Source organism: Leptonychotes weddellii, chromosome X, assembly GCF_054177405.1.
Source record: "Leptonychotes weddellii isolate Sample4059 chromosome X, ASM5417740v2, whole genome shotgun sequence".
NCBI classification, from domain to species: domain Eukaryota; kingdom Metazoa; phylum Chordata; class Mammalia; order Carnivora; family Phocidae; genus Leptonychotes; species Leptonychotes weddellii.
In genome coordinates this window covers 15011375-15024173 of record NC_138385.1, presented here as the reverse complement: position 1 = coordinate 15024173, position 12799 = coordinate 15011375, and the positions used below count along the sequence as shown (strand labels likewise).

The 12799-nt window shown below is 43.4% G+C and overlaps 1 protein-coding gene across 1 annotated transcript in view; it reads right to left on the bottom strand.

The window, feature by feature from the left end:
- GPC3 (glypican 3) overlaps positions 1-12799 on the bottom strand; it is a 409440-nt gene that overhangs the window by 181204 nt on the left and 215437 nt on the right. Inside the window, exon 3 of the mRNA XM_081808236.1 lies at positions 8757-9451. Coding sequence (XP_081664362.1) covers positions 8757-9451 — 695 coding nt within the window. The remainder of the gene's footprint in view (positions 1-8756; positions 9452-12799) is intronic.

Here is a 12799-nt window from a genome sequence, read left to right as displayed (position 1 = left end):
AGTTAGAAAAAGAGGAGTTCATCTATTAACTACATAAGAATACCAAGAATGACTTTCAAAAATCACACATATAATTTTTTTCTTTAAAAAAAAGACGGCACATTAACTTCAAGCAGTTCTTGGGCTGCATATTTTATGAGGTTTATTTGTACTGCATATCTTTGATGGGCTCTATTTGTGGCTGAAAGTACAAACATACTGATTACAATCACTCTTTCCTACATTTAGGAACAAAATTAATTATCTGCAAAAAGCAGCAAGGCTTAGATAGATTCTCAGTCAGTAAATGATAATAGACAGCGCCCAAATATAATGACTCCGTTTCCTACTTTATCTGTTTCAGGCATTCTGAGTGGAATGAAAAAAGGAAAAATTAATTCGCTTTCTGAAAATTCTTCCAAAAGGATTTGAACTGGGTAATAAGAAGGCAGCATCAACCCTCCCGCATGCCCCCACCCCCGTATGAAATATGAAAGCACCCTTGCTGGGTTATACACTTCCCAAAGGGACATTATTTTTTGTCTTCTAGCTTCCAGAATTTGCTTTTATTTGTTTCTGTTTTACTTTATATAGTAATTTATTTGAATGATATGGTTAATATTTATACAAGTATTGTTTTACTAGCTATTTTATAATGTGCTTATACATTGCTGTATTTGAAATGCTTTATATATTAATTCCACAGTGTTTTATTTTATGAAATCTTTTTTTTTTTTTACAATGTTATTGAGGCGTATTTCTGGATTCGTACAGTTCTCCCATGTCAAGTGTACGATTTAATGATTTTTATTAAATTGACTTAAGTTGTGCCACCATCACCACAGACCAGTTTTAGAACATTCCATCACCCCAATAAGATCCTTCATGCCCCTTCCAGCATTGCTTTGGAGAAGTCTGATGAATTCTGAGCCCCAGTCCCCAAAGGGACATTTTAAAAGGACATTAAGAAGTCTGTACTTTCACCAAAACAGAGGTTATTTGTCTTCCCCTATTAGCATTCCCCCCCACACAAGGAGAGGAATGGTGAACTGTGAGCCCCAGTCCATGCCCAGTATCAGCACTCAGAAAATTGTGCCAGCTGTGGGTCATGCAGTTTTGTAGTTTATCTTCCAAAAGCGGCAATGTGCTAGCAGAAATCTGCCCCAAAGTCCCTCGTCTTTGCCCTTTTTGTGATGCACTTGATCACAGCAAAATTATAACCGCCCCCACCCGAGGAAATTGCTGTACTGTAGAGTAACTTCATTTCAACGTGCTTCTGTGGTGTTCAAAATAGGTTTTCATTTTTCCGGGTTGGGGCGGGGAGACTGCCTGCTCCAGTAGAAAGCACTTGTCGCCGGAGACCTGAGCAAGGTAGCAGAATGCCCAGGCGCCAGGGGGGCAAGAGAGCCAAGGTCACCGGTGGTGCTACTGTGCCTGGTGTCGCGCTCCCCCTGCCGAGAGGAACCTTATTCCAGGTGCGGGGAGGGGAATCACGCCGTGTACACGACTCCAGGTTTCCTGGGGATGCTTCAGCGTGCGATGGAGAGAGCAAGCATCTGGGGGCTTGCCTGCCCTCCCCAGGGTCAAGGCTGCTCTCACCGTGCTCCCATGCCCTGGCCACTCAACACAGAAAAGGCATTTTGGACTCCCCTCACGGCCAATGCCGGGGGCACAGAGATTCTTGGAAGATCAGGTCATGGGGTGATCTTTGTGGACTTTTGCCCAAGTTTGGGGGATCCTGTGTTGTTGGCCAATTTTCCATGGGTCTCCTGGGTTTCTGCCTGTCGTAGACACATAGGCACTTTCTCCCCAGGCTCTTTTTCCAGTACCCTTGAAGAGTGGACAGTCTTGGAAGACAGAGATACACAGTGCCTACCTTCAGAGAGAAGAGCCTGCAGGCTCACTACCTGTTATCAAAGATTTGAGTTCCAGAAGCTCAAGGCTCTGCTCCTGTAATGCGGCTCACTGGGGGTGCGGGAGTCATCTGGTCCCCTTTGCCTTACCCCATGGGAATCGGGGCTCAGGGGTCTGGCACAGATGCGGATGCTCCGGCTACCACTGCTGTGAGAAATACACTGTCCCTCATCTCTGAGCCAGGGAGTCTCATGTCTTTAACCAGCATCCATGAAACTCTGTGGCCAACGAACGTGTTAGCTTGTAATTAGGGTACAGATCTCTGATCTTTCACAGTTCCTGAGGACATGGTCTTGCGACATCAGTCCACAGACCACAGAAAGAAAAAACTTCTTTCTAAAGATTCAGAACATAGAGAAAACTGGTAATCACACTGCCACTTTTTGCCAAGGTAAAGGTGAGTAATTCTAGATTCATGAAGGGCCCGCCTAATTTCCTAATATGAGCCATAATATATATAATTTCAGGATGAAGCATGTATAAAAGCTTCCCCTGTGTGACCACTGTTTGAAACGTGCCCCGAAATTAACATTTAGTGCCTAAAAGTGGTGCCAATTTTTTCCTTTGTATGTTTCTCTTCAATAAGTAGGTAATCTATGTTTAAAAACTATGTATTTCCCCCCATGGGACCCACTAAAGCTATTTTTATTGTGAGTGAAGAAAGAATGGCAGCCTATAAACATTTTTGTCTTTCCAGAAATGGACCTCATGCAAATAAAGCTGCTTACCACAGTTCTAGATGCTGACCAGCGGACACTAATTAGGTAGTGAGTCATTTACTTGTTTTTATCACTTTGAAACCACTTTGTTATGAATTCAGACAAGGTATCTCTATCGGAGACTAAAAAATGAAAGTCCAAAGTGATAGCACGAGGAGAGAAACACTGACATTCTGACATTCTAACCTCAGCCTTCAAAGCAGAGATGAAGGGAGGGCTCATCTTGGAAATTCTGATGAGTTACAGTCATTCACACAGACAGCAAAATATAAGAATTTGATAGAGTGAATTATTGTTGAGGATCAACAGAGAATCTTCCCCAGAGCTTCCTAGCACACATTTAATAAATACTGACTTTGCTGCAGATATCTTCAGAAATTCTAGCAAAGGAAATGGATGTACTTGGATACCGGAGTAGGTTAGGTTCTCAGTACACAATGTTCCTGCTGAGGAAACTCCATAATGGAGACCCGGATGTACCATGAAGGGGCAGAATCAAAGGCAAATGCATTAAAAACCATCTGTTGGTCTCATGGGCAGATTCCAAACATTGCCATGGAAAAATAAGCATTCCTCACCACTGGCACTGCGCACGTAGATTCTAGGCAAAGTCGTTTCAATGCATGACTGGCTCTTTCATCACCTGCACAAACAGTCCTCCTTCCCCAAGAAACTTTTCTGTGCCTTTAAGTGTTATGAAGACTAAAAATCTCATGCCTTTTGCTCCTTCATTGAGAAAAACTATAGCAAGAGTCTCCAAGGAGGGAGAATGAATGCAAACCCTGATTGTGCAGCTGGAAAAACAGCGGAGAATAAGACAGGATATTAAACAAGATGGTAAAAACCGAGTTAGCCTCCGTTCAGGGAGGCTCTGTCTGGAGACAGAGGTGAAGTATTTGAGAGAGCCATAGAGTGACGGTTAGAAGCATGAGCTTTGGAGTCCGACAGGTCTGGCTTTAGGTGTTAGCTTGGCTACCTGCTAGCAAAGTGACCCCTGAGCGCGGCAACAGGGTCACGGTCATCTCTCTACCACTCCTTGCGGCTCCTGGTGTCTATCGTGGTACCTCTGCAGTTGAGCACTCATTAATGTTCCCTGAAATGAGTCCTATTTCAGATCATGCTAAAATAAATATCACAGCGAGGAAAGACCGGGAGAAGGAGTGGTGGTAGGAAAGGTTGCAATTTTGCCCAACGTTCAGTGAAGCATATAGCAAGCCAAAGGTAATGAACTTGTGGGAGAGGAGGAACTAATGCCAAGAAACTCTGAGATGAATCAATAAAGAAAGTACATGAGTACAAATGGAAAACTGACAGGGCAAACAGCCGCGTGAGGATATGTGAGTGACGACTGTGGGGGGTACAGGAAGTAAATGAAATCAGAGAGACTTTTGGGAAACTTTCTGGGAGAGCAGTGAGCATCCAAACTGTTATTAATCATTTAATCAATGGGTAGGAAACGCACAACGGTTATGCCTCTAATCCGTACACTGGTATGTGGTGATGACAATCAAAATGGTTTCCAAATAAAAACCATTGCATTTTTAAAAGAAGGCTGTCGCATTTGACAACGGGGTTGTGGTGCGACAAGTGTTGAAAATACACGTACTGATGACTGTACATATTTGTATTTGCTTCAAGGTGTAAGACGCGGAATTCAATAATGTGCTGATAAATTTAACAGTGATGCTCTCACCCAAATCCTATTAAAAACCTGCTCAGTACTCGCTTGGGGCCATGATATTTAACCTAGTTTACAAATGTAGATAAAGAGTCAAGATGGATCTATTTACAGTCCCATCATTTAAACCTTCTTGGACATCTCAGCACAAATTTTCTCTCCTTCCCTTTCTTTCCTCCCTCTTCTTTCTCAATCTCGCTCGGTCTCTGTGCTTCTTTGTCTCTCTCACACACACGCGTGCGCGCACACACACACACACACATTTTCACACAATATTTTAGTCACCTCTTTGGACAAACATGACATGAAATGTCCTGGCACTTAAAAAATAAGTTTAAGGGGCGCCTGGGTGGCTCAGTTGGTTAAGTGGCTGCCGTCGGCTCAGGTCATGATCCCAGGGTCCTGGGATCGAGCCCCACGTCGGGCTCCCTGCTCAGCAGGGAGCCTGCTTCTCTCTCTCCCTCTGCCTGCCTCTCTGCCTACTTGTGCTCTTTCTCTCTCTGTCAAAAAACTAAATAAAATCTAAAAAAAAAAAAAAATAAGTTTAAGAAGAACTCATTGCCCATTTGGCACTTAGAAAAATGTAGTAGAAAACAAGCGAGCACCTGCCATGTGCCTTGAACTCTGCCAGGTACTTTGCACCTATCATTTCAATTCATTTCCATATATCAACCCCATTTTATAGATGAGAAATCAGAGATCCTAGCATTGCCATTAACTGTCATTCACTCCCAATCTCTGGGCCTTACCTTATCTTCAAAACAAGGTGGCTGGATTTGCTCCCAAAGGAGTATCAGGATCAATTGAGGGCACTTTTAAACTGACAAATTCTATGACTAATTCTCCAGCTTCTCCACAGACCTGTGGTATCAGAAGCCCCAGGGGTAGACTTCAGGAGTCTGTTTAACATGTTCCACAGGGGATAGCGATGATGAGCCAAGTTTGGGAACCAGATGTTTACCACCTCCAGGAGAGCTGCCAGTGAGGAACACCCCCGACATTCACTCGCATGCCTCCACTGGGTAGGTGGAAGAAGTGAAAACTCTCTTAGGGAACATGAAAGTACTAACAGGCTGTACTTACAAAAATTTAATAGTGCCTGGTTCACTTAGAAGACCAAAATATCCTTCATAATCTGGGGAAGATAGAAGCCACCAAAGCAAGGAGCAAAGTCCCAGTATGGCAGGACTTACGGCACGGCGTAGAGCTGGCTAAAAAGGTGGTCTCATCAGAACTCAGAAAGAGCATATTTTCAAAGAGGTCTCTCACCACAACTTAACCTCAAACAGGACGGACTGGCAGGATTTTACGTTTTATCACAACAGGAAGGTGAGGGTGCTACAGCAGAACCTCATTAATGCTTTAGTTTTAAATCAGCTTTCGCTCTGGGGCATTCTGCGGGGTTGTTAACATGAATAGACTTCTGCAGTCTCCCCAACCCTCACTTCCCCTCACCCCCACCCCGTAAATGGCCCAGCCCCTTTCTGGCCTGTACAGAGTATGGGCTGGATCACACCTGGCCAATGATTCCCCCACCCCCACCATTTGGGATATATTACTTAGAGTTGGCTGTCATAAAACAGTAACAAGGCAGAGTTTACATATGCTTTCTGTTCTAGTTCAGGCATTCCCTGGGGAAGGCAGACTTCACGCTCTCATAACCAGCTGGGAGCTGGGAGCAATCAGGCCCTTAATGGCCAAAACGGAAAGGGACTGCATCACTGAGCACCTCTTGACAGCCAAGGCCTTTCTTCCTGAATGATAATGACATGAAATGTACGCCCTCTTGCACGAGCGTGCATGTGGGCACATGCGCACATGCGTGCACGCACACGCACACACACGCATGTATGCACCTAAAATACAGCAGGTCTGGCACCCTGAAATAGCTATCCAATTTAAGTTCATGATGTCGTTGCAAAATCCTAATGGAGCTTTTAGAATGAAAGTCTGGAGTCTAATGGGAGACAGACCGGCATGGTAGTAAGAGAAGCGCCAGATTGAAGCCGCAGAAGACCTTGGATTCTGGTCCTTTGGGCTCTTCCATTAATTATATAACTTTGGGCAAGCCTCCCTGAACTGTATTTCTTCATTTGTAGATCAATGGGATTGGACTGGCTAATCTCTCATGGCCCTTCCAACGTTCACGTTATGGTGAAATGTCCACTACAGTGAAATTTATTCAGCTACACATCTGTCTGTCAACTAGACTGACCTTTGTAAGACACAAGAACTATGTCTTGGGTAACTATGAATACCCAGCACCTGGCAAAGTGCCATGAACAAAGCAGATGCTTAATGAATGTTTACTAAATAAGCCTTCACACCTAGAGCCCCATCAAAACAGGGCCCTTAACCCCTTACCAGTTCCCCACCCTATTTTTTGTGTTTAGAAGCACTAGAGGAGATCCCATTTTCAAGATTCATTATGTTGCCGTGAAGCGACCAATATCAGAGGCAACATTTAAACATTCCCATACCCTGTCTTTAATATTGTCTCCTCATTTTTCTTCTCATTAAAGACACCTCCACACCCCTGGCACCCTTGCTTTGTGTCTGACACATAGTGGGCCCTCAAACACTATCAGGTGGGGCAACTTACAAACACACCGACTTCTCATTTTTCTAGTTCCGTGAGATTTACTTTTGTAGAAGTCCCCAGAATCTGGCCTCAAATTATAAAGCAGTCAAGGGAATAATTAGCCACTGAAGAACACTATCGTTAGATAGGACATTTCTGTTCATTTTACTATAAAATATTTTCTCAGTAAATGTGTTTTAAATGGCTAACATTGTGAATGGGGCAATTAGTGCAGCTGCCGCTTGCACCATTTCTATCCTCCTTCCTAGTTTAACTCACCGAAGAAACCAATTACCCCCATCGCTTTGTATTTCCCGAGTTTAAAGCCAGACTAAATGGCCCAATCTGCCCTCCACATTCTGGGTAAGCAATGGCTCCGAGTACACAGCAATTGCACTGTGTAAACGCTAAGAGTCTGTGTCAACCAAGCCAGCCCAGCCTGGGTCTGAATCCCAGATCCCCCACCTCCATTTAACAGCTTTGAGACCTTGCACAAGGTATTGAACCTCTTTAAGCTTCATTTCCCCCTGTGTAAAATGGGGACATTATTAGGACCTATCTTGTGGACTGCTGTGAAATCATATGTGAACTGGCCAGCAGAGCACCTGGAATGTGGCTGGAGTTCAAGAAGGGTAGTGTAGTATATGATTTTGCCACCTCTGTCTACAAAGCTGGCGGCATTCAGGGATCAGTCACGACCACCTTCGTGGGATCTGCTGGTAGCTCTGGGCCGTGGGTTCTGCTCTGCGCTGGAAAGTGGGTGCCTCCTGTGGTTCTGAATGTGCACACTCTAGCTCGGCAGGTGCAGTGTGGCTGAAACCAAGCCAACTGCTGCCCCATTAACAGAACTGTCCTGCCCCCATCACAAAGCCCATCAGGGGTACACTGGTATAACCAAGGCTGCCAAAACAACCGCCGGAGCACGCGGATGCTTTGCCTCACCTATGTTCTTGTGTAGGTTGAGTTAGTGGGTTCTGGCTGGGCCTCCTGTGTTTAAAGGCACTACCCAAAAGGGTAATGTGATATACGCGATTAAGAGCATGAGCGTGAAATCACAATCAGAAAAACTGGTGATAACATAATTAAAGGGAAACCTGATCCATTTCTGGATCATGGCTCTTCCGCTAACTAAAGCTGGGTGCCCTGGGGTGAGTTAGAGTTTCACTGAGCTTCAGTTTCCTCATTTATGAAATGGAGATAATTACACCCACCTCACAGTGTTGTCATGAGGTTTACAATGACTAACAACAATGGGAATGATAGCTAATATTTACTGAAGACTTACCATGGACCACACACATGCCTAATGCTTTAACACATGTTACTCCCTATGAAGAAAATAATCTTTTTAGCCTTATTTCATGAATCAGCAATATGAGGCTCATAAAGATAAGATGATTCACCCAAGGTCTCACAGCAGGTAAGTAGGTGGAGCTAAAATTCAAGCCAGGCATTATGACTCCATAGCCTGTGGTCTTTTTTTTTTTTTTTTTTTTGAAGATTTATTTATTTATCTTAAAGAGAGGGGAGGAGACAGAGAGAGAGAGCTTGCACAAGCAGGGCGAGGGGCAGAGGGGGAGAATCTCAAGCAGACCCCCTGCTGAGATCAGATTCCCAATGCAGGACTTGATCCCATGACCCATGAGATCATGACTTGAGCCGAAATCAAGAGTCAGACCCTTAACCGACTGAGCCACCCAGGCACCCCATCCATAGTCTGTGGTCTTAATGTGCTGCCTAGCTCCATGAGATCATTCAGTCTCTCTACCATCCCTGCCTACCCCCTGATCTTACCCTCACTTCTCTCTCTCAGCACCTGATGCTGACCAGACTGCCCCACCCCAACAGGACCCAATTCCTTAGAAAACTGCAGACTGGTACTCACCGTGGTGGCCAGCTTTCCTCCGTTCTTCTGGACATATTGGATGGAGTCGTGAATCGTCGAAAAGAGACCAAGCAGGACATTCTCCATGTCATAGATCCTGTACATGCCATTCACCAGTTCTTCCAGGGACAGAATGTATTCTCTCCAGTACTTGTCAATCTCCACCACACCTGCCATACAGCCTTGCATGACCACGTTGCAGTAGCCACCACAAGGCTTGACCATCATCAGTCCCTGGCAGTAGGAGCAGTACCACATTCTGGTGAGCATTCGGCCACAGTCTTTACTGAACTTCAGGTGATCAGTTGTGTTGATCACCTCAATTCCGAGATTCAGGGCCTGGAGGAAGATCCTAGTGACTTGCAGTGACTTGGAAACCTGGGTCATGATAAGCTTGGGGAAATTCCCAAATACTTTCAGGTCACGCCTTGCCCCTCGGAGGCACTCATTGATGTCGAAGGCCGACTCAGGCAGGCCGGGGTTCATGAGCTGGGTGTAGATGACCGGAAACAGGCTGTCAAACAATTCATTGACCATGTCATCCACGTTGATGTCAGAGCCCAGGATGTAGAGAGACACGTCGGTGAAAAATTCACCCACAAACTCAAAAGCTTGTGGGGTTAGGCTTGGATAGTTGTTCTTGAACATGGCGTTGGTGTAGTTCTTGGCATGACGAACAACAATTTCAAAGGCCTCTGCAAAATAAGAGACACAGAAATGCCCAGAGATTAAAGCTTGAAAACCCAGGGTGCAACTGAATTTGAGATTTCTCTATTGCTGTGGTGATTAAAGTCCCATTTGCCTTAAATAATTGACTCATATTCATTTCCAGCATTGCCTGACTACTCCTACGGTTGTTTGGTCCGATAAATCAATTTTCCTTTCTGAACATGAAGTCCAAATCCTGATGTGCACATAAATTCTTAAACACACAAATTGTATTTCAAATGACAAAAGCCAGGATTCAGTTAATATTTCGGCCTCTCATGAGAATATTGATTAAAAATTGGATAAATGAGAAGTTATTTCTCTCTCTCTCATTGATTTATTCAGTTAAAAAGAAAATGTATTTCAAGACATTTCATTTTTAGACAGAGATAAATATTTGGCAACAAACCATATACCACCATATAAACTCACATAACAGTTTAAGACCGTTCAGCCCCTGAGGAGAGGCAAGTTCTTAGCCGAGAATAAAAACTATCACGAATTTAATCATTTTTGGTAGATTTTCTCAAGATAACTTTAAAGGGAGCTCTCTGACAGACTGTCAGACCTGAAAATGGAATGCATCCCCCAAATGGGTATCTGAATGGGAAAAAAAAACAATCCATGCACTTATCTATACATTTGATATTGCAAATAACACCTCTGGTATTTGCAAGCTGAACATCTGGAAGGATGACTGCTAAGCTTCCTTGGTAAAGTTTGGCTTCCGCATGGCTTGGAAACCTCATCTATTCTACAGAGACTATGAATTCAAGATTACATCTGCTGCCCCTACCCCCTGGCATAAGGCCCAGTTAGTGTCACTGGTTTGAGAAAGAAAGTAGTAATGTCATCATCTCATTTTCTCCAAACTGCAACACTCCAGACACAAATTATCCCAAATAATCAGAGTTCCACATTTATATAAGGGAAAGGAAAACAACCATAATGATAGGTTTTTCAAGAAATAAGACAGTTGACCAACAAACAAAAATAACCAAGTATCCTGAGACATTTAAAATGAACTTAGTACTTTCGTTTCCTTCCAAAGTGCAAAGGTCCATGACAGATGTAATCTAAATGATGCCAATTCATGAGCCTTGAAAAATCAAATTATTACTACTTTAAGACTACTAAAGAGACTGTACTCCACCAGCTCCCTGGGATCACTTAGTCCAATATCGAGCTCTAGTTTGTGCCACCACCATCTGCCCCAGATCCCTCACATGGTGGAACACGCTTGCTAGATTCTTCCCTTGGGCTTATGGCATGCCCAGCAATGGTGAGCAGATGCTGGTGTAATTCTACTGGGCTTCCAAGCCCACTCAAAAAAGTTAATCTTCATGTCCATCAACTGTGATATGCTCATTTGTTTGTTTTGTCCTATTTTGTTTAGAACATAAGGCAATTCCTGGAGAAGTTATCTATTTTATGGCAATTTCTTCCTAACCCCTCATGCTACTCTAGTCTCAATCCTTGCATCTAAAGGTTGAATGAGGCCATGAGGCCAAGAGATCATCCAGCCCAATACAAAGGATCAGTCAATGAATTCTTTAAAATCATCAGAAATTTGGAGATTTGAAACTATTCATTCATTTTAATTTCCGCTACCAATCATGTATTATATACTAGGCTCTGTGCTAAGTGCTAGGGGTATAGAAGTGCTGGGTAGATGGAAATAAATGATAGACCATCCCATCTTAAAATTACTCACGAGCTATATGGTTTGGTGTTTACAAAGCATTTCCAAGAATATTACGATATCTACATTTTACAACAATTTTCTGAATTTGATATTGTGATCCCCATTTTATGGTGGATGGAATTGATGCTCAGCACAGTTTAAGCACTTTCACAGGGTCACATAACTGCAAAGTAGAAGTAGTCAGCTTCAAACTAGTGTCTCCCAGCAATGGTTACACTCTAGCTGCCCTCAGCCCTAGAGCCAACACACATATCCTCAAAAATCTTTGTAGAAAGTCAAGTTCTTTTAAAAGTTCATTATTTTCCCATTGGCTTCGCCTCTCCAGATAGAAATGTATTAGAAGAAATTACAGCCCAAAGACCGACAAAGCAGAGTCGTACTTTCACCTTTGCCTTGGGGCAGCATGAGGTAAGGGAAGGAGGACTGCTACCCTAAAATGAATTCTGTACAAGGCAAATTTCATCTCTAGCCCACAGTGCATGTGTTCTCTAACGTGCAAGATGTATGACAGTGAAATTCCATAGACTGTACTGCCATAACCTTTTTTTTTAAGTTTCTGTTACTAGCACTGCTGGATCGATAGAAAAAGAAAATTACAAAAGATCATGAACTCTTCTGCAGGAAGAATAAAAACAATGCAGATGGCAGGGGGAAAGGGCTCCGGTTCACATCTAACCTCAAGCGCACATGTGCTCCCTGCTCTAACTTTCACAGCTCGGAATCCACTTAGCACATCTCTGGGTTTTGCCCAACCCTCTTATTTCTACATCCCAGGACAACAGACCAAACCATAACTGCTCAAGCGAAGGCTCCTTGGGGACTTATAGGAAACAACGCAAGGTGAAAAGTGATGCTCAGCTTGAGGTTGGCAACTGGAGGTTTCATGAAATGAAGCCAAGGGCTAGAATTACTACAAGGAAGTTCAGCCCATTGATTTTTTTGGGGGGAGGGGTCAGATAATAATGTACACTTAAGCTAGGGGAGGATTTCCTCTGCGTCTTTCCTGGAAAGGAGTCAAGAGTTATGTCCAAGAAAAATTGGAACAATGTAAAAATCAGAGCTATAAAGAAAAATTTGGCACTGAACAAAAAAATATATTTTATAATATATAAAAAGATAAATGATACAGATAAATAGAGCTAATAAACTGAGTTAATATACATCCCAATATAGCAAGGTTTCTCAATTTGTAGATGCCCCCATCACTATCCTGGGCACCACTATTTGGACACACTCTAGTGTTGTCAACATCCTCCTTAAATGATGGTGCTCAAAAGGGGACACAATTCTCCAGATGTGGTTTGATAGTGAATTTTGCAATCAGGCTATTTATTATCTCTCTCTTTAAGTGATTCAACAACTTCTACTAACCACCCTCCTAACCTCTGGACATATAGCCTACCACTGTAGCAAAATGACCGTCTTTAGTATTTGGTAATAATGCTTCTGTATTCAGACTCAGACAGAAAGAAATGTATTTTCTGAAAAAGTGCTCAACATCGCTCGGCATCGGGGAAATCCAAATCAAAACCTCAATGAGATACCACCTCACACCAGTCAGAATGGCTAAAATTAACAAGTCAGAAAACGACAGATGTTGGCGGGGATGCGGAGAAAGGGGAACCCTCCT